General features: G+C 47.8%; 1 protein-coding gene and 1 long non-coding RNA gene across 6 annotated transcripts in view; one reads left to right on the forward strand and one right to left on the reverse strand.

The window, feature by feature from the left end:
* Window positions 1-22,694, forward strand: part of LOC311594194 — a 522,815-nt gene that overhangs the window by 430,770 nt on the left and 69,351 nt on the right. The gene's annotated exons all lie outside the window — the stretch shown is intronic.
* The window catches only part of PHF20 (PHD finger protein 20), a 97,345-nt gene that overhangs the window by 3,021 nt on the left and 71,630 nt on the right, over window positions 1-22,694 (reverse strand). For 4 of the 5 annotated variants that reach the window (XM_084775665.1, XM_084775664.1, XM_084775661.1 and 1 more), the window contains 8 exons: window positions 21,135-21,413; window positions 16,649-16,747; window positions 15,493-15,657; window positions 14,814-14,992; window positions 10,487-10,586; window positions 8,315-8,510; window positions 4,579-4,978; window positions 2,937-3,120 (listed from right to left, as the gene is read on the reverse strand). In XM_084775665.1, coding sequence (XP_084631791.1) covers window positions 2,937-3,120; window positions 4,579-4,978; window positions 8,315-8,510; window positions 10,487-10,586; window positions 14,814-14,992; window positions 15,493-15,657; window positions 16,649-16,747; window positions 21,135-21,413 — 1,602 coding nt within the window. Of the gene's footprint in view, window positions 1-659; window positions 791-2,936; window positions 3,121-4,578; window positions 4,979-8,314; window positions 8,511-10,486; window positions 10,587-14,813; window positions 14,993-15,492; window positions 15,658-16,648; window positions 16,748-21,134; window positions 21,414-22,694 lie in introns of those variants that run through there. The other variant, XM_084775663.1, reaches the window with a different exon arrangement.

The following is a 22,694-nucleotide window of genomic DNA, read 5'->3' on the forward strand; positions in this document are numbered from 1 at the left end:
GCAGTGCAGCTAAGGAACTCACTTGAACTGAACTCACTTTTAATTATGTTAACTAGCACACAATGCTATTGTGCCACAGCAGAGACAGAAGGCTCTGAAGACAAAGCTGTCCCATGTTGCCAACAGAGCACACTGGGGTGCCAGAAAATGAAGATGATGAGGAAGTCTAGGGTTTTTTTTGGTTTTGTTAAATCACTGTCAACTGTCTGTTTGTTTCAATATTCCTGATACAATTATCAGCAGCACAAAATATATTTATTTTCTCCCTTTAAAAAGTTAGTGTAAAGCCGGGCATGGCGCACACCTTTAATGCCAGCACTCAGCAGAAGCAGGTGGATCACTGTGAGTTCAAAGCCAGCCTGGTCTACAAAGTAAGTCTAGGACAGTGAAGGCTACACAGAGAAACCCCATCTTGAGCCCCACCCCCCAAAAAAAAGAAGTTAGTGTAAACCTGGTGTGGTGGGTACAACTTTAATCCCAGAAATCAGGTCTCAGAGACAGGTGGGGCCAAGAGCTTGAGACTAGCCTAGCCCATAGACTCTGTCTCAAAAACTAATCTGTCTCCTGAATAAAAGCTTTAAATGTCATCCTTGATTTTTAAGCATTCGAGACATGGGAGTAAGGGGGCTCCAACCAGTGGGAACCCAGAGATTACTACCTCAACCACTGTCCAGAGAACTCACTCAACAGGGAGTTGAGTGCTTGTGCTTGAGGGCACCGACAGCTGGATGTCAGTGGATCTGTCCCTCCGCCTTCATCTTCCAACAGGACAGCCTCATTTCCCGACACCCTGTTGATGAGAGTTCAAGTACTCTCATCGTCCCCTCTCCAACAGAAATAGCATCACTTAAAAAATAAATAAATCTTAAAAACAAAAACAAGATCCTTCTATGTAGCTCAGGTTAGTCTTGAACAGAGCCCAGCATCAGCCTTGAGTGCTAGGATTACAGGCAAGAGAACCACAGGCTTAGCTGCGTTCTGTTAGAACTCTCTTTCCCAGCATGGCTGCAGCCACACAGGTGTGTTAGCCACACCTCACGACCGAAGCTTCTAGAACAAGGCATTTTTCTTGCAGTAATTTTATATGTGAGGTTTACAGCCTCAGTTTCAGGCTTCATGGCTCCACTGTAATTCACGGAATCCTCAAACATGGTTATTTACAAATTGAGTCCATTAAAAACTTAATACATTTTCTTGTGGGACTCTGTCTTTCCTTCCCACAGGTAGATTTCAGGGCTGGGGCTGTTGGGCTTTTACTTGCTAGACATTTCTCTAGGCCTAGTGGCACCTTTATAATTAAAACAAATAACCAGTAATAATAAGTAAACAATCATGAAAGTTTCTTTTTTCTTAATTCAAAATTAAAAATTAAACTGGGTGTGGTGGCGCACACTTTTAATCCCAGTACTTGGGAGGCAGAGGCAGGTGGATTACTGTGAGTTTCAGGCCAGCCTGGTCTACAAAGTGAGTCCAGGACAGCCAAGGTTACACAGAGAAACCCTGTCTCGAAAAACCAAAAAAAATTAAAAACTAGAAGTGATAGCTCAGCCAGTAAAATACTTGCCTTGTCAGGACCTGAATTTGATCCCCAGAATTCACTTTTTTGTTGTTTTGTTTTGTAGCCTCAGGAGTGCTAGGACTAAAGGGATGTGCCACCACGCCCGGCTAGAATTCACATTTTTAAAAAAGGGCTGGGGATGGTCACCTTTAATCCCAGCCCTCTGGAGGCAGTTTGGTCTACATAGTGAGTTCCAGATTAGCTAGAACTACATAGTGAGATCTTAGCTCAGAAACAAACACAAAACAAAACAAAACCCAAAACACACACAAAAAAATTTAAGCACAAGTTAATTCCCTAGGATGGGAAGATGGCTCAGTGGATAATGTACTTGTCACACAAGCTTAAAGAGTGTAGAATCTACATAAAGAATCTACATAAAGCCAGATGTGGCAACACGAACTGATAAGTCAAAAAAACCTACAGAAAAAGGAAAGGAAGACAGGAGATGCCCTGGAAGCTTGCAGGTCAGCCAGGCGGGCTTATGTAGTGCTGAACAAAGATCCTGCCGCTCAGCCAGGAGAACCAGGGCTAGCAAGCAAGGACGGACACCGTGACCTCCACATCTACGCTGTGGCACAAAGTGTGCTCACACAGCTACATGCACACTGAAAAGGATCTTTTTAAAGATTTTTTTTTTTTAATGTGCATTGGTTTTGCCTGTCGTGTATGCTTGGGGATGCCACCTCCTCTGGAACTGGAGTTACAGACATGCTGTCATGTGGGTGCTGGGAATGGGTCCTCTAGACCACAGTGCTCCTAACCACTGAGCCATTGCTTCAAACCCCTGCAAAAACAAAAACAAAAACAAAACAAAACAAACAAACAAAAAAACTGAGTTCCCCTCAGAACTTAATAAAAATATGCTCCAATTATTTCCAACAAACCGGCTCCACTCAGTCCCCTGTGGCCATGCCTTTCTTTATTGTGGTGGTGCTGAGCCTGAACGCAGCTCCCTCGAACTAAGCACACTACTATTAAGCTCCTCTTAGCTCTGCAGAGTCACCACTGCAGAAGGACCTGACAAGTGAAGCAAGAGTCCCGAGAGCACCAGACTTTGTTTGATTTTTGCTTTTGTTTTTGTTTTGTTTTTCAAGACAGGGTCTCTCTGTGTAGCCTTGGCTGTTCTGGACTTGCTTTGTAGACCAGGCTGACTTCAAACTCACAGAGACCCACCTGCCTCTGCCTCCCAAATGCTGCGATTAAAGGCGTGCGCCACCACCGCCCGGAAGCACCAGACTTTGTAAAAGTGCCTAATAAATATTAAAAGTTAGGCTTGTCCTCACTGAGGGGACAGCTAGGCGAGATGAGGCAAGAAGCCAGCTGTCCCTGGACGGCCAGGCCGTGGCCTGCAGAAGGCAGCAGAGCGGCAACCTACCGTCCAGCTCCTTCTCAATGGAGTCCATCCGATGCGTCACTTCGTCCTGAAGAGACTCCACGTGCGTCAGCAGATTAAACTGCCACTGGTGCTGCGAGCTCACCAGCCCTTCTCCAGCTCTGTCCAGCAGCTTCCGAGCAGGGGCTTCTTCCGGCAGGACCTTCTTGGACACGTATTCCCTCACCTGGGCATGCAATGATGTGCACATCACTACGCAGAAAGAGCCCATTCCTTCTCCAACTGCCCAGCATTTAGATCTCTCTGAAAAAGCAGTTGCCGTCCCCACCTTCCTGCTGCCACATGGGGCCGGATGTCCCAAACCTCGGGACCCACGGGCTCAGAAGGCCCTGCAGGTGTGCCCTCTAGCTAGCCCACCCTGAGGCAGGCCTCTCAGAACCCAAGGGCTGCCTAAAGGAAGGTCAGCTGATCACAGTGCTCTTTTATGAGTCCCGCCTGTCCCTTGGTGAACATGTGGCCTTCAAGAGTGAATTCCTATCGGCAACATGGATGTCCTTTTCTGAAGTTCCAGTCGGCAAACTAGGGGGTTGCCCTGATGAGAAGAAGATTCTCAGATTTTACACTGTTTCCTTTATAAACGTGTCTAGTCCACAGGACCGATAGCCTTTTACTATACAGTCTGGGATCTCAAATTTGGGATGATAACAATTCAAAGTAACATTTAAGACTTTCTAGACACAAAGCAATATCCGAAAACTTCCATGGGTCTGATGAGGAAAGCCAGAACCAAAGTGGCTGAGCCTGGGCTTGGAAAGACCTGCCGCAGCCAGGCTGCCTTACCGTCCTCGCTAGCCTTGCTTACCGTCCTGGCTAGCCTTGCTTACCGTCCTGGCTAGCCTTGCTTACCGTCCTGGCTAGCCTTGCTTAGACCCTGGCAGGATGGAGGCTGAAGGTGCAGTCCACAGCCTGGACGCAGAGCTGGGATCCTCTTGGCAATATGCAGTGGTGTGCCTATCATACTAATAATTAGCACCTAAGAGCAATTGTACATAATAAAGAAAAAACAATTTTCAGCCTCAGCACTCGGGAGGCAGAGGCAGGCGGATCTCTGTAAGTTCGAGGCCAGCCTGGTCTACAAAGTGAATGCAGGACAGCCAGGGCTACATAGAGAAATCCTGTCTCAGAAAAAAAATTTTTTTTCCTTAGTACTATTTCTTCCAAGTTTCAATCAACTTCTCTACTGAATACCTCCTCTCTCTGTTCCTGACCAATCCCCCCAAATTGTGTTATTTTGTGGGATTTCCTAGAACTGATGACCTTTGGCTAAAGTGGGTCCCCTGACTTTGTAACCATCTTAAGAGGGGGAGGAGGGGAAAAAAAAAACCAAACCCTCTGATGAACAAATTTAAATACTTTTACTAAAAAGTGTCTTCAAAGGCTGGGTGAAGTGACACACGCCTCTAATCCCAGCACTTGAGGAGGCAGAGGCAGGCAGATCTCTGTGAGTTCAAGGTCAGCCTGTCTACAAAGTAAGTCCAGGACAGCCAAGGCTACACAGAGAAACCCTGTCTCAACCCAACCCACGCCCCCAAAAGAAGTATATTCTACAGACCGGTTAGCCCAGGAGGAGGACTTCCGAGCAATCGGCCACTAAGTAAGGAGTAAGTACAGGCACGCCACCTACCTTTGGAGAGCTGGGTTTGGAGTCGGTGTCCCCTCTGCTCCTGTCTTGGTCAAGGGGCCAGCCTAGGCGAGGGGAGAGGGGGTCGTCACCATTCTCACAGAGAGGGCTGACTGTGTCATCAAGGGCCGAGCCCCTCGTCTCCACCACCAGCTTCTGCTCCACAGCGGGGTAATAGGCGCGAGGCTTCTGGTAGCAGTGCTCGCTGGTGATATAGGACTCTTCCACAGACCGCGACAGGGGCAATGGCTTCTCTACCGCCCCATTCAAAGTTCTATAGCTTGGGGACTCATCCTTGCTCCTGGTGTCTGTGATGTGGATGTGTCTGGAATGCAATCTCCCCTCCCCTGAGTGCTGTTTCCAGGGCTGGCACCACAGCTGCAGATCAGGGTGCTCCCTGCTTCTGTGAGGAAGGCAAATGGAGAAAGTTTTTAGGGTAGCTGGCACACTGCAAAGCTCCTTGACTTATAAACCTCTCCTCTGAGGGAGAGCAGCCTCTACCTAGGGTATCCACTCACACACCACACTGGAGTTTAACCATGGAGGCCGCTTCCCTAGCACCCACTGCAGGCACAGCGGGTGGGACTGGCCTTGGCTTCTGAGCATCAGCAGCTAGCTCACTCAGGCTGCTCCTGGCCTCCTCCCTGGGAGCCTGTGCCATGGTCTGACAGGGAAGCACTCTATCAGTGTGGAGGTATTCTTCACATGAGGCTGACTCGGGCAGAGGAGATGGCTCTGCTGGCGGGATGACGGCTGATCAGGAAAAGATGCTTGGGGCCAAGCCTGATACCCTGAACTACATGGTAGGAGAACCAACTACCAAAAATGGTTCTAACCTGCGCACATATGCCATAGCACACACACACATAAGTAAAATGCGGTAAAAACAAATGTGGCTTTCCTAAAAATAACCTAAACTCAATCAACTACCACAATAACCCTGACATGCATTCAGTTACCAAAATGCAATGGTGCTGATGGATCTGATGTGGGAGGACCACACGAGAGTGTGCCCACAACACTGTAAAGGACACCACAGCCCTGCAGAAGTGTTCCTCTGGTCTTCTAACCTAAGGCTCATTATGCTCATTTGTTGGGTCATGAGCAATTGTGAAAGACAGAAAAGAGCAAAGGACAAAAACATCACAGTATACTGTTCTCAGTGGGAACAAGTACACTGAAGTTGTGTGTATTTGTTACTGATATTGTTTGATGTGTGCGTGTGTACACACGTGTTAGGAATTGAGACCAGGGCTTTGAGAACATTAAGCATTGTACTTACCTTCTCAGCCCTCAACTCTGTGTGTGTGTGTGTGTGTATGTGTATTTTTTTTTAAGCCTATCATTATTTTAAGATTTATTTTATTTTAGGTTTTTTCAAGACAGGGTTTCTCTGTATAGCTTTGGCTGTCCTGGACTCGCTTTACAAAGGACCAGGCTGGCTTCCAACTCACAGAGGCCTGCCTCTACCTCCCCAAGTGCTGGGATGACAGGAGTGCACCACCTTGCCCAGCTCTTGCTTTGTTTTTTTAATTATATGCCTGTGCCCAGGGTGTGGATGTGGATGTGTTGAGTATAAAAGCTTAGGAGGTCAGAGGAGGGCCTGGAGCTGGGGGCTACTGGCACTTCTGAGCTGTACAAAATGGGTGCTGGGAACCACACTTGGGTCCTCTGCAGGAGCTGTACGTACTCAGAGCCATCTCTCCAGCTCCCTCCAGCATAGTTTTATATTAAAAATTATTTTTAAAATTACATTTATTTTGTTAGAGGCCATTGCCCAAGGCATATGTGTAGAGATCAAAGAACAACTTGTAGGATCAATCCTTTCCTTCTAACAGACTGACCCAGGGATTAAAGTCAGATCCCTAGTGTTGGCTGCAAGTGCCTGTATCCACTGAGCCATCCCACTGCCCACCTTTAACTACGCAGACATTCTCTTAGAACTTGTGATCACTAGAAGAAAGAGAAAGAAGACAGACTGAGAGAAAGGGACGAGAGTAAATGGTGGCTTGACACTATCCTCCAGAGCCTACCAAAAGCCAAACATCCAGCTTCTTAAGGCCTAGTACTTTTCTGTATGAGCAAAAACTCTTGGACAGGGAGTCTGAGCAAGCTGTTAACAATGGCTTTTTAGTAGACCTTTGAAAAACTTTATTTTTAATTGTGCGTGCGCATGCTTGCACTTGCATGTGCAGGCAGATGCTCTCAGAGGCCACAGAGGGCACTGGATCTCTTAGAGTTAGGGTTACAGCTGATTATGAGCGTTGGCCAACATGGGCACTGAGAACTCAACTCAGGTCCTCTGGAAAAGCAGCAGGGACTCTTAGCTGCGGAGCCATCTCTCCCGTGCCTCTGGCAGCGGATTTAAAGCTTCTCTGCCTATGAATCATGAGTGTTTTAGGGGGAAAGGATAAACAAAGTGTGATATGCATATAATATACATTTTTGCCTTAAAAAGAAAAGAAATTAGCCGGGTGGAGGTGGCACACTTTTTTAATCCCAGCACTCGGGAGGCATAGGCAGGTGGATCTCAAAGTTCGAGGCCAGTGTGGTCTACAGAGCTAGTCCCAGGAGAGCTAGGACTACATAGAGGAACCCTGTCTTGAAAAAACAAAACAGACCAAAACCAAAAAAGAGGAAAGAAACCGCATGGTTTCTCCTGTGAGATATCTAAAGAAGTTGAAGTCATAGGGACAGGAAGCAGAACAGTGCTGCTGGGGCTAAAGGAAGGGAGACCTGGAGATTGCTTAATGCATGGAGAAATCAGCCTTGCAGATGTCGAGAGTGCTGGAGACTGGCTGCATGTCGATGCAATGACTTTCAAGGTACAGAGATGTACAGAAAAACGGCTAGGATGTAAAACAGGCAGGTGTTCCTGACTGTATCCCAACTACCCTGGAGGCCAAAGCAAGAACACTTCTTGAACTCAAAATCAGACTGGGCAAAAAGAAATTAAAAGAGCTGGATGGCCCATGCCTTTAATCCCAGCACAGAGGCAAAAGGCAGGAGGATCTCTGTGAGTTCAAGGCCAGCCCAGTCTATGTATCTAGTTCTAGGACAGCCAGGACTAAATAAACTCTGTCACAAAAGAAATTAATAATGATAATAATAATAAAATAAAAAGGAAGGTTCAGGTGGTAAATTTGGCATTTGGCATTATGAATATTTAACCCTCAAAACTGTCCATTCAAAGACAACACAAGGAAGCTGCAAATGCGTACATTATAGCATATGTTGGAGACATGGTGGAGGGACAGAACCAATTCCTGACCTCCACACATGTGCCATTTGTGTGTGCGCGCGCGCGCGCACACACACACACACACACACACACACACACACACACACACACTTGTAATAAACTGGGGGCAGGGGGATACAGACAAACTAAATGCACACTCCATGTCCTGGTTACAGTGTTGTGTGCATGGGTATATGCACTTACTCAATTAAATAAGGTCTTAAAATAAGTGAACATAATTACATGTAAAATAGTCCTCAATAAAGTCAATTCTTCTACAAAGAAATGCTTATCACATAACTTTTTTCGGGGTGGGGTAAGGCAAGGGTACTGATAATCAGAGACACACCCATGCTAGGAAAACACTCTACCTCTGAGCCATATGTTCAGCACAGCAACAGAATTTTTGGTACAGGTCTTGGAGTTACCAGGCTTTGCAGCCTTGCACTTTCTCCAAAACCCAACTGAAGTGCCCACAGCTGCAGGTGCCACACTTACTGCAAGATGCTCATCTTGAGCTGCAAGCCGTGAAGAACCTCAATCACTCTCTGCACGTCCCCGAGGAGCTGGTGCGTGGCCACAATCTTCTTAGCATTCTGATGGGAGTAGTTCTCCTCTAGAAACGCCAGGCCATGCATGTGTCCCCGGCTTAACCACTCCTTATCGTACCAGTACTTGAAGCCAGGCCTCTGACCTAAAGTGGGGACATTAAACGGTCACACTTGGCCTGCGGGAACCCAGGCACCCTGGTTTCCAGAAGGGCTGACTACTGTTTGCTCAAGGTTACTTGGCACCTGCTCTATGCTTGGCCTTACTGGGTGTTGGAGATCCGGCCGGAATACGGCATGGTCCCTTCCAGCAGCCACGGGGACGAGAGCACTGCTCAGATTCTGATTCAGTTTCTCCCACCTTCCAACTATCTCCCCACACCACTCTGCACCCTCTCTATCTTTTTCTTTTCTTTTTGGTTTTTCGAGACAAGGTTTCTCTGGGTAGCCCTCGCTATCTTGGACTCACTTTGTAGACCAGGCTAGCCTCAAACTCACAGAGATCCACCTGCCTCAGCCTCCCGAGTGCTGGCATCACAAGTGCCTGTCTCCCCTTCTTCTAGATAGTCCAGACAGGGTCTTACACTGGGGCTCTGACCTCCTGCTTCCCCCCCCCCCTTCCGCTTAGGGAGTTCTGGGATACAGATGCACACCAGCATGTCCGGCTGGATTACCTCTGCATATTTAAGATGTACCTTCCCTCCTCCACTCTGCACATCCCACAGCTTGTGACTACTCACAGAAGAGAAGCCAAATCCCTACCACCAACTACTAAGGCCACAGGGTCCTTCCTGCTCTCTTCACTCCACCCGTACCATGGATTTCCTGAGTTTTAGGCGCACGCACGCACGCACACAAACACCCTCTTTCTCGACCTGACCTCTTTCCTCTAGTGCTCCTCTGGCTCTAACAGATGACCTGGGTGGCTCCAGGGCCCTGCCCATTACCAGCCTCCTTAGAAAGGACAGAAAACAAAAGCTCAGGGATGCAGCCATTCCCCTAGGCTGTTCCTTCAGGCTGGTCCCTCCCCATCTCCTCAGGCAGGCCTTTTTGCCACCAGTCAGCATCAAAAAAGCCTTTTCAGGGTCCTGGTTACTCTGTCATTGCTTCACCTGCACACACAGTCTTATGTTTATTTAACTTGCTTCTACTTCTGTTTTCTGGCCCCAGTCCTGTGAAGAGCCAGAAGAAAAGGAACCATCTTATTGATGGTTGCAGTCCCAGAGCCCGGCAAAGTGACTCGAGGCTCCAAGCCCCTTTCCAACAGTACCAACTGCCCCTACCCACACAGAGGACAGGGCCCCTGCCCCACCCTGGGCCCTGCTTCCCATTGCTACATGACAGGACCTGGGTCCTGCTCATTACAAGTGTCCTCAGCAAGGACAGAAAACAGGCTTAGGGACTCAGCAGTACTTCCTGCACCTTCCAACAGGACTCAGTCACTCTTTGGTCACTATAAAAATCCTGAACCCAGCTAGCTGTGGTGGAAGGGACAGCCAAGAGGCACAGACAACCGTGTTAACCATGAACCAACTGATGCGGCTAAGAAACTGAGCAAGACACTGCTTAGGGTGGTGACTGCACACAACCATGCCTGGGCTCTCCCCCGCCTGGGCAGTGATGCAACGGAGGACAGGAGTGCCCTCCACCATCCCTGAGATGCCATCAACAGAACCACAGGCCTTTCCTCAGAGCTCTCAAGGAAGGAGCGCCTCACTGCTGAAACTGGAACAAGAGCTGAGCAAGGCCCTGAGCAGGAACGGCGGGTTACTCCATGGAGCGCTCAGCACCGTGGGCGGGCTCCAGTCAGACCCACGCAAGTTCCAGGCCGCTGCACCACTTAGTGTTTCTCCATTAACAATATCAGGTGTGGTTTTCACTACATTTCAAGAATGCTCTAGGTCAAGGTTAGGCCTTCTACTAGGGAAGCATCTTCATACACATTTCCTTACTGCTAGGTGTAAGAGAACCAGCCACCAGGTCAGCTTCCAACAAAGGAGAGAAGAGTCACCTAGCCACTAGCAAAGAAGTTCACCAAGGACACAGACACAGTGTCTCTCGAGCTGTCTGTGCTAAGGAAGAGGTCACATACTGCTCGCATACCAGCTCCAGCACTCTCTACCTGGAGGGTCTTGGCAAACATAGCAGGTGTATTTTTCAGGTACGTTTTCTTCCAGCAATCCCATGCAGACCCCGTGCTGCCAGCACTGGCACTCTTCACACTGTGAGAATTAAAGAAGCAACAAAACTTAGAATGCAGGAAGAGCCTAGAAGCAGGGCCCACTTACCAGCAGGGAGCACTCGCTACTGACTCCTACCCAACAGAGCTGTAGCCACACAATGACCCACAAGGCTGTCACTGACCGCATAGAGGTTTACGCATAAGTGGACACACTAAGTTAAAAAGCCCTTAATTCCTTAGTCCCAGGAGCCATATGAGAAGTGCCTACATGAGGCTATTGACTCTGGGATGTGTAGCGGAGCATGCCTGTAATCCCAGCACTTGAGAGACAGAGACAGAGTTCTCTATCTCATGCCAAGCTCAAGGCCAGCCTCAGTTACACAGTGAGACCAAAGCCAGCCTGGGATACATTCTCAAAAACAAAATACAAAACAAAAATTTACATCAATTGAACAGTGCTGCTAAGTGACTGCTGCCACGCCCACCTCACAGCTTCTACTTCCTGGTCACTTTGCTGAGGTTAACAAAACCTGTTCTTACTCTTAGAGAAAGGACACCTTACTGTGGCAAAGAAAAGTAACTTTCAATCATGTCTCAGACGTGCATTACCTGTGTCACTTCACACAGTCCCACGTCTCAACCTAGACCTCAGTTTCCCCAGTGCAGATGGGATGGCTATGTTCCTGCCCCAATCATGGCCTGTCTGTGAGGAACCATGGGTCACACGCACAACCTCCCGTGACAAACTCAGCACACAACTTCGCATTAAGTCCCTTCGGCTGCCTGGAGCCATCATGCACTAGCTCTTTGCATTTATTCTTAAAACTTGCCAAAGCTGCACAGGTCATCGGAGGCGCACAGCAAACAGCACAAGCCTAACCAATGTAAAGGCTCAAAGTCTAAAGGCAGGCTCCTCCAGGGCTACCCAAACATTGGAGGCAATTCCAACCCAGAACCCTAAATCCTAACTAACCAAACAACAGATTGCTTCCAGTCATGACCTCAGTCGTGGGCCTCCAGCATGGCAGCTCAAAAGCCACAGCTCAGACAGCACTCACCCCCTGGAGATAGGTCCACACAACAAAGGGCTTCCCAGCCAGGCATGGTGGCACACACCTGTAATCTCAGCACTCTGAGAGGCAGAGGCAGGTGGATCTCTGTGACTTTGAAGCCAGCCTGGTCTACAAAGTGACCCCAGGACAACCAAGGCTACACACAGAGAAACCTTGTCTAGGAAAAACAACAAAAACAACAACAACAACAAAACCAACATCAAAGGACTTCCCTGGGCACAAAAAGGCCCCCTTGAAAACTAATGTCATCAGTACCAACAGGGACAGAGCTGGAAGGCAGAGCAGCTAAGGCCTGATCAGGAACTCCTAATTACTGACGAGCAAATCAGTTCAGAAAAAAAGAAATATGTGTCCTTGTTTCTTTTCTTGTTACTATGATAAAAGATTCCAACCAAAGCAACTATCCTAGTTGCTTTCTATTGCTGTGAAAAAACACAACCAAGGCAACATGAGAAAAAGGGACTTGTGTGACTTGCAGGTTATGCAGTTCACCATGACAGGAAGTCAGAACAGAACTCAAAGGCAGAGGCTGAAGCAGAGTCTATGCACGATACTACTTGCTGATTGCTCTCCACGGCTTGCTCAGCCTGCCTTTTAGTTTAAATACACCCAGTTCCACCTGCCCAGGGATAGCACTGCCCACAGTATGCTGGGCCCTCCCACAGCAATTATTAATCAAGAATACACCACACAGGCTTGCCTGCAGGCCAATCTTAATGGAAGCATTTTTCAGTTGCGGTCCCCTCTTCTACAATGATCCTAGCTGCATCAAACTGACAAAGAAGTAACCAGCACAGCAACTTGAGGGAGAGGGGGCTTATCTGGTTCATGATTAAGGGCCCATAGCAAGCAAGGCAAGGCAGCAGGAGCCTGAAGCAGTTGGTCACGTGGTGTCCACAGTCAGGAGGCAGAGAGTAAGGAACGCTGAGGCTGCTCAGCTCTCTCCAACCAGAGAATGCTGCTGCCCAAGGTAGCATAACTGCTTCCTCAATTAACATCATCTGGGTAATCCCCCAAAGGCCTGGGTTCCAAGTGATTCCAGGCTATGCCAAGGGGATAATCAATACCACCGTCATAATAGTCAAGACAACAAAGGCAGAGAGAAGCAGGTAACAGAATAATAAGTAAGTCAGGCAGACATGGTGACCTCAAGCTCCAGGCCTGCCAGAGTTACAGAGGGAAACCCTGTCTCAAATACAAAACCAAGCCCCTCTCACTAATGACTGAGCTGTGAGAACCAGGACTCACCAAAAACTAAAGAAATAAGAGCCAATCGTCAAAATTCACAGTGACAACTCTGTTCCTGTGATTAACCTTAGAAATACATACACACAAGCAAAGGGGCAAAGTGGAGTGTGCTGTGTCCATCAAATGAACGAGAACAAGCCACAGGACAGCTAAGGAGAGGCACCACACAAGAATTCTGAGAAAATCTAAAATACCATTTGAGGAACACAAAGACCAAAGCCACTGAGCCTGGACACAAGTCACTACTATGAAGACTCCAACTCTACTTGGGCTGATGATAAAATATTGTGGCTGTTTAACTAAGCAGAACTCTAAAATTAGCAGTCAGAAGATTTATGCAAAAGAAGAAAAAGGAAAAGGGGAGGCTGGCCCTGCCAGATACTTCAAGAAAGAGGCCCAAATGCACAGAGAAAGGCAGTAAATTAAGCAACATTTCAAAAAGGGAGCACACGGCCAGTAAACTGTGAAGCCACAGCCCTCACTCCACACCAAAATAAACGGCAGGAGGATAAAACACTCATAAGGACATAAGGGCCAGCCTGGTCTACAGAGCTAGCTCATGGGCAGCCAGGGATACACAAGGAAACCCTGTCTCAAAAAAACAAAACAACAATAACAACAAAAAACCTACCAAACCACTGTAAATAAGGTGCTAAAAAACCTCTGGTTAGGCGTAGTATTGCACACCTGTAATCACAGCACTCAGGAGGCAGAGGCAGGTGGATCTCTGTGAGTCCAGGACAGCATGGGTGTTATACAAAGAAACGCTGTCTCGAAAAACCAAAAGAAAAAAGAAACCTGAAGTTCTAGAAGAAACCACAAAGGTCTACACTTAGGAAGCAGAGACAACACAGCATGGTAGCAAGTGACTGTAATCTCAACACTTAGGAAGCAGAGGCAGTTTGAGGACAAACGTGGCCACAGAGAGAGACTGTGGTTGGTCTCATTAGCTTGAATCCAGAACTCCCTGTAAAGAGTCTCTCACTAGGGGTTGTCTAGATCACGTGAGTTTGTGGGCCTGTCTATTCAGGATCGTCTTGGGGAAGGTTGAGTAGAATACCCTCCCACTGTAGGTGGCACCGTTCCCTAAGCAGGGGATGCTGAACTTTGTAGGAGCAGAGACAGTGAGCCACACACAGCACACAGGTACTAATTAGTTAATTAATTAGTTCCACTCTTCTTCCTGACCGCTGACACCATATGATGAGCTGGCTTCATGCCCTGCAGCATGCCATACTGTGGCCTATGTACCCTCTAGAACTGTGGGCCAAGCTCATTTCTCCCTTAAGTTGCTTTGTCAGGATATTTTATTATAGCAACAGAAAAGTAACTAAGATAAAGACTCTGACCCCCCCCACCCCCCCACCCCCCCTACCCCCCCCACCCCCCGCATAAAACCCATCAACTAGAAAGAAGACAAATTCAACAATGAACATTAAATCAAATCAACTTCAAAATTTGATGCCACATATATAAAACAGAGAAAGCAAATAAAGGGGGCTGGGCTTGTGCTTCCTAATAGATGTAATCTATCCAGAGACGCATGGTGGGCACGGGAACACCTGCTGCCAGCATGCGGGCACACGCACAAACACACAACTAGCAGAGGCAGACAAGTTATAAAACCAGACTCGATTTCTTCAGGCTACCAGGGAAATTTATCTCCAAGAGAAGATGAGCCCATGAAGAAGACCGAATTGTCACTCTACACTCTGAGTCCTTCTTGTCCGGCCCTCACTGTGTGACCACAGGCAAGGCCTTCCCTTTTGGCCTCAATTTAGTTCTCTGCCATTCTCCTCATGGGCTATTTTCAGCAGCCTAGAGTTCCCAGAAAGCAAGCTCGGTTGGTCCACTGCTGTCAGTGCAATAGAGGGCTGCCCACAGACTCACGCTTGCTGCTGGCCTCACGTTCTCTCCTCTGACCATGTTCTGGAAACTCTACTTGCCTGAATCATGAAGTCATTTTCCTCCTGCACTTCACAGATGCAACGGACCACCTCAAAGTCATAGCGATCGTCTCCTTCAAGCTCCTCATCTGGGTTGGTGGTCACATCGACATCTTGACCATATTCCTCATCACTCCAAAGAAAACTCTCAGAAGAAGACTCGCTCAAATTATCCTCCTCTGGAAGGAAAGAAAGGGAAGCAGCAGTCACTATGCTAAACTCACAGATAACATCTGTGTACACCACACTGTCTCAGCCCCACTCCCCAGGGACTTCCACAGGCCTGGGAACAGAACCCATGTTGCTAGAACCGCTCACGCGACCGTGCTGCCTGAGCGGGGCTCAACTACATGGCCTCATTTCACCGAGGAACACAAAGCGGCTCCCAGCATCCCTGAGCTCACTGTCAGAAGAGTGGCTTCTCATGAACCACACAGCCATCACCCAAAGGACTCTAAAATGTCCCCTAGCCCACCAGGGCCTGGCTTATAGCCATCTCCATCCCCAGCCACCTTTAGAGTTCTGCACACAGTAGGGAAAGAGGCGGGGTCAACTGCAGGGATAAGACGAGACCTTGGCGCCTGACTACTTACAACAACTGGGTATTTACTCCACAGCACCCACTGGTCTTATACCACATGCTTTCTCATGGGTGATGAGGGAGAGGGCGCTCTCTTACCACATGCTTTCAATTTCCCTTTGTGGTTTCCGTTATCTGAACCATGGAGCTGTGGGCTCATATGGACCCCAGGCTTGTGTGAGGACCCACACCTGCTGACAGCAAATGCTTTGGGTGGAGAAGGCTCCTGGGAGGTGTCACTGATGTCCTCGCTGCAGGGACATTCTACAAGACCAACAACAGGCACAAATGAGCAACCCCAGGCACCATCAGGCATCCCACCCCATCCAATAACAGCCTTTGAGGTCAGAGAGCTCAAAGGCCTGGGTGCAGCACAGTACAGAGAGGGCTGAAGGCAGGCACCACTGAGAATACCTCCTTCTTACCCCCATCCCGCCTTCATTTCTGGTAAAATGACTTTTGTAAGGCAGAAGGGACACTGAGGATAAAACATGGCATTTCTTTAGCTCCCAAGATTGCAGTGGAGATTTTCTGAAAAACTGCTTTTGGGACACAAGCAAACTCTTCAAGAATCGAAGCTTTTCCTGAGAGTTGGATGTTTAACAGTTATGCAAGTAAGCCAAGCAGATCACGCACACCTGTAGCCTCACGGCGTGGGATGCCGAAGCTGAAGGGCTGAGAGTGCGCGAGCAGCAGGAGCTAAAGCGCGTGCTAGGGCGGCCTCACAGCGCTCGAGGGAGCACTAAGAGTTACTTAGGCAATCCCTGTGCTCGTCCATATACTTCCTGTCACAGCACACAGTGGCCAATGCAACAAGTGGGGAGGCACTTATAAGGGACAGTCAAACTTTCTGAGACTTGGGTGAGAGGCCAACAAGATGGCTCAGTGGGAAACTTGTCACACAAGTCTGATGGCCTAAGTTCAGTCCCTAGAACCAACAGCCGGAGGAGAGAACTAGATCCTGAACATTGTCCTCTGGCCTCCACAGGTGCGCTGTGGCACGTGAGCCGTGGCACGTGGACACCTCTGACCTCCACAGGTGTGCTGTGGCACGTGAGTTGTGGCGTGTGGACACCTTCTCTTATACACATCCTAAATGCACATGCAATAACAACATTCAAAATAACGCTCATTGGTTGAATGTTCTCCCTCTACCCACCCCGTCTTCCAGGGCCCATACTAAGGCTGAGCTCACAAGGCCCAGGAAAGGCCTGCGTGTCTTTCTTAAGCAGGGAAGCTCTCCATGGAAAATTACCAGGCTTAGTTTTCTTTTTCTTTTTCTTTTTCTTCTTTGGCTTCACTCTCACAAGTTCTTTGAATTTCTTCTCTTTGTTTTTTTCCTTCTCTTTTGCAGCTAGAATTAAACACAAATTCAAGAGTTGTAATTTAAGAGTTTGTTCTCAGTTCTGGGATCTTGTTCTTTTCTTAGTAATTTTAGTATGCCCAGGCAAAAAATAACACACAGCCCTTGGCCTGGTCCTGCCTTGGGGATACATTCCCCGTCACCGGGCCTTTAGGTCTGGGCTGCTGCCTGGGACTATGAACAAATCTGGATGGAATGTGCAGCACCCATTCACTGTGTGTCTCAGCTGCCAAGCTGAGCAGTGAGAACAGTGACTCAGGGTCCTCAGAGCTCACAGCATTACCTGGTCCTTTAGAAGAAAGTTTGCTGAAACTCAGGAAGCAGAGGCAGACAGATCTCTGTGAGTTCGAAGCCAGCCTGGTCCACATTGCAAGTTTCAGGCCAGCCAGAGTTGCTACATAGTGAAACTTTATCTCTCAAATAAATAAATAGATAAAAATTTTAAAATAAGGCTGGGCGTGGTGTCGCACACCTTTAATCCCAGCACTCAGGAGGCAGAGACAGAGGGATCACTGTGAGTTCGAGGCCAGCTTGGTCCTCAAAGTGAGTCCAGGACAGCCAAGGCTACACAGAGAAACCCTGTCTCGAAAAACTTAAAAAAAAAAAAAAAAAACAAAAACTACCACCACCAACAACAAAAAAACCCACTCTGTGGCACAATGAATAGCACACTGGACTTTTGAAGGCAATAGGAAGATAAGAGTGAGGGGATTATTAATCAGGATGTAATGTGAATAAATTATAATAAAATTTTTTTGAAAAATAATTTTAAAATAAATAAGTGAAGTTCAAGGCCAGCTGGGCTACATTGTGAAATTTAGTCAGGAAAAGGAAAGACAAAACCAAACCTGTACACACACACACCTGGACCCGGATACACACAGACTCGGATGGACAGATCTTCTAAAAGTCTTGGGGCATGAGCTCTGTACACTGTTCCCAAGATGGGAAATGTGAATGGACAGAGACTGTTCTATATGACCCCATTGCGCCCAAAGGAGCAGGCTTGTCCCTTCAATTTATCCTCGCTACATGAGCAGTGCGTCCCAGAGTCTCTCTACCCTGCCACTACTGTGCAACACCTAGCAGATGTCCAACCTGTGGCCCTTAGCCATAGGCATCACGGGACAGCTATGAATGCAGCCCACAACATTTGTAGGTAGCAACAACATGCTACACTGTCACAATGCTGGGACACCCTTGAATTGCAATAAGAGAAGGTGACATGAGTGAAATTGATGTATCTGAACTATGTGCTGTCTCTCAATCCCTCATCCCTAAAGTTGATATTTTCTGGCAATACTGACAGGGCTTTGTGCATGCTATACAAGCACTCTGCAACTGAGTTATAGCCCAAACTCTTACATTTTCTTTCCTTCTTTCTTTCTCAAATTAATTAATTAATTAATTAATTAATTAATTATTTTGGTTTTTCGAGACAGGGTTTCTCTGTGTAGCCTTGACTGTCCTGGACTCACTTTGTAGTCCAGGCTGGCCTCAAACTCACAGCAATCCACCTGCCTCTGCCTCCCGAGTGCTGGGACTAAAGGCATGCGTCACCACGCCCGGCTCTTTCTCAATTTTTTGAGACAGAGTTTCTGTGTGTAGCCTTGGCTGTCCTGGACTCACTCCACAGACTCTTGAATTCAGTGATCCACCTGCCTCTGTCTCCCGAGTGTAGCATTAAAAGTGTGCACTACCACTGCCCAGCTAAAATTTCTATTTTTACATTCCTATCTGCAGTGCGATGGTATATAAAAAAAGGAACCTCTGGGAGGCATGTGAAATCATGAAGTAGGGCTTTCCTCATAGAATTAATGTCCTTCTAAGAAGGAACCAGAAATACATATGAAAATGCAGGAAGAAATCCTTTGCAAATACCACACTAGTGACACTTTAGCCTAGGAAGTCCCAGCCTCTGGAACTGTGGGACATGTGGAAGTTGCCATCCTCTCCCTCTGCACAGTCCCCAGAACTGAAGTCCTGACATCAGCCTCTGTAGGGAGCACTTCCGCCAGCCTCCTACACAGACAGAGGCTTAGCCCAGAGAGAGAGGATCATGGGTAGGAAGAGAAAGCTTTCTTCTCCTGTGCTCACTACCTATTGCCATTCTCACCCGGGTCATTTTCTCATCCTTGGAAAACCTTGGCTTTAGACTCAAATGCATCTCTGGGCACCAGAGTGTTATTTCCTGCTGCCATCTGCACTGCTTACTATGGTACTACAGTTTGCTGGCAGGGCAATCAAGCCTCGCATGGTAAACAGGCTGATCTAGGTTAGCCTGGACCAACTCTGACTCCAGCATTCCGATCTCCTGCTCAATAAGCAACTTTCCCTGTGGTGATCTCTGCTTTAAAAGAGCAGGCATGGGCTCTGCAGTCTTCAATCTACAACCCCACTCTGAAAACTAGCCATCTCCTGCTGGGGCTTGAGCAAGACTAGGTAAAGCCACTAGGGTGGCACGTGCCCCATGCTATAGCTCACAGCTCTCTTCCTAGTTAGCCCTAGACACTGGCCCTTCGTTGGGCAGCTCATTCTAACTCAGCCTTTAGTCTCACCAGGTACAAAGCCAACTGAAGGAAACAGAGCTACACAGGCCAATAAATTGAATGCCTACTCACAGTTGTGAATTTGAGGCCAGCCTGGTCTACAGAGGGAGTTCCAGGATAGCCAGGGCTACTACACAGAGAAACCCTGTCTCAAAAAAAGAAAACAAGAGCATTGCACATGTGGTTCACATTCCTGGTAAGTAGCACAGCACACATGACCAACCTTAACCCTGACACATTATGTCGTCCTAGATCTAGAACAGCTACACACTGCCTTCTCATTGTGCCAGAGAGCTTAGATCCTATGGCATTGCCCCATTGTTCCAAAAACACCATCTTATACAGACACTAGCAGGTGTCCTAGAAATCTCATATTGCATTTAATATTGGAAAGTGTGTGTGTGTGTGTGTGTGTGTGTGTGTGTGTGTGTGTGTGTGTGTAAGAGAGAGGGGGGAGAGAGGGAGGGAGAGATATGGTATATGTACACAATTGTGTACTCACCCTTGCACACATGCACTCTTCTCACTCTCCTTCATGTTCTCTGAGACACAGTCACTGATCATGGAACTCACCATTTTGGCTAAGCCGGTTGGCCATTGAGCCTCTGAGGCCCATGTGTCTCCTCCCCACATTCACAGCTCTGGGTGACAGCCCTACACCATGGCATCTAACTTTTTTACATGGGTGCTGAGGATCCAAACTCTAGTTCTCATGCGCACACTGAGTGTTTTACCCAGAGCCATCCTCCATGCTCAACAAGCATACACTTCAATAAAAAAGATCTAACCACTCAGCCAGGCACCTGGGGGGGGGGGGTAGGGGGGTGGGTGCACACCTGTAATCCCAGCACTTGGGGAGACAGAAGAGGGTGAATCTCTGTGGAATTCAAGGTCTACAAAGTGAGTCCAGGACTGCCAAGACTACACAGAAAATCTGGAGAAATCATACCAAAACAAAACAAAAAAACAAAAAAGAAAGAAAAAGAGAAAGGAGAAAAGGGGGTTTCAGGCTGGAGAAACGGCTCAGTGGTTAAGAGCACTGACTGCTCCTCCAGAGGTCCTGAGTTCAATTCCCAGCAACCACATGGTGGCTCACAACCATCTATAGTGTGATTTGATGCCCTCTTCTGGCCTGCAGGTGTTACATGTAGGCAGAACACTGTATACACAGTAATAAATAAATCTTTAAAAAGGTGGGGGAGGTTCTCTGCTAAGATGGAAAGGGAAATTTGGTGTGCTGGTGCACTGTAGTTTCTGTACAAGATAAGCAAGTTTTAGAAAATATCTTGAGGTGCAGTAAAGGGCTTAAGGGTTCACACCTGAACACAGTGACAGACTCAGGTGAATCCTTTTTTGGATTAGAGACAGGGTTTCTCTGTGTAGCCTTGGCTGTCCTAGAACTTGTTCTCCACACAGAACAGGCTGGCCTCGAACTCACAGAGATCTGCCTGTCTCTGCCTCCTGAGTGCTGAGATTAAGCCACCACTCAAATGCCTTTTTAGTGAGCTTTTGTCCTGACAGGAATGGGCCAGGGGTCTGAGAGGGTGGCATGACAGCATCCATCTGTTCTGAGCCAACTTCTGCTGACTTCAGAGCTCCTTTGCTTGGGAATGTCACAGCCTTCAGTGGTAACTCAGTGTCACATGAACAGAGAGTGGCACAGCTTCCTGCTTCCTCCAGGGGGCTTCAGTTCCATGACATCACTCCCACAAACCACTTCATCAACTAGACCAAACAACCTACTGCAGCTTTCCATCTAGGAAATGCCAGAGAGCACCCCCTACACACCCCCCACCCACCCCCACACAACACAGAACCAAGACACTCACTTGGGGAGCTAGCAGACACCCGCTTCCTGGTCAGGCTCTCTTGGCTGGCTTTGTCGGGTACTGCAGAGCCCCGAGTCTGCACATGCTTTGTCCCTGGGCTCTCCTCTGGCTCTGGCGACTTCTCCATCCCATGGAAATACTTCATATGATAGTGCAACAGTTTAGCCTTGCGGAAAAACTTCAAACAGTCCACAACCTTGCATCGAAACTTGTGGTCAAGGTCCACAGATGGCACATTCAACGTCACAAAGTCCTCTGTTTTCTTCAAAGTATTTGGAACTGTTAAAAAAAAAAACAAAACAAAAACAAGTCAGGAGCTCTGGGTTTGTGCTGGCCAGTATGGAACATGCGCCAGCATAAACCAGGGACAGCGGCAGAGCAGCAGGCACACGCTGCTACCACCTCCCAAAGCACTGTCTGGGGAGAAGAAACCCAGTGTCCAGGAAACAACCCTGATTTGGTGTTGGAAAGAGGAGAGTGGCGCAGCTCTGAGACAGACTGGAACAAGACCGGCCTTGTGGCTTGTGAGCTGGACCAGATTGAGGTACACCACCATTCTTTTCTTGTTGTTGTTTTTGAGACAGGGTTTCTCTGTGTAGCCTTGGCTGTCCTGGACTCACTTTGCAGACTAGACTGGCCTTGAACTCACAAAGATCCGCCAGTGAGTGCTGGGATTAAAAGCGTGTGCCACTATACCCAGCTCACCACCATTCTTTACCAGTCTATGGACAGAGCTAGAGAGAACTCCTTATGAAACCCAAGGGGTTTGAGGCTAGAGAGATGGCTTAGACTGCCTGTTCCTCCAGAGGGCCTGAGTTCAATTCCCAGCAACCACAGGGTGGCTCACAACCATCTATAATGTGATCTAACACCCTCTTCTGGCCTGCAGGTGTACATGCAGGCTGAGCACAATAGTCACAATAAATAAATTAAAACAAAACAAAACAAAAACTTAAGGGGCTTTACAATAGTAATCGAACAGGGGGTTGACTTTACTCAGCTTTGGCTAAAGACTGCAAACACACAAAAAGAAACTAGCAGCGGATAGGAGGGTACGAGAATCCAGAGGCTTAACGAGCAAATTCAAAGTCTAAGCCTCCCATAGTCAAACAGGCAGAGGGTAGCGGACTGTAATTCAGCATGATGGAATAAAGCTACCACAAGGTCTTCAGAGCCTCAGAAACTCAGCTCAATGGCTCAGTGTTAGGAGTGGACACCTGTTATCCCAGTACTCAGGAGGCAGAAGCAAGAAGGTCTCAAGTTCAAAGCCAGCCTGAGCTACACTTGCAGAAGATCAGGTGCAACTCCCAGTTCCTACATGGTAGCTCACAACCATCTATAACTCCAGCCTCAGGGGATCTGACACCCTCTTCTGGCATCCTTGGACACTGTATACATGTGATGCACAGATAAACATGCAGGCAAAATACCCAAACACACTGAAACATACAGGTAAATATTTATCTCAAAGGAACGAAAAGATACTGTTTATTAAAGGTCTCCCTTTGCAGTTCCCGCAAGCCAATAAGAGTAATTAATTATCTTTTGCCCTCCAACTCT

The sequence above is a fragment of the Acomys minous genome, assembly GCF_964271855.1.
Source record: "Acomys minous genome assembly, chromosome: 3".
In the NCBI taxonomy this organism is placed as follows: Eukaryota; Metazoa; Chordata; class Mammalia; order Rodentia; family Muridae; genus Acomys; species Acomys minous.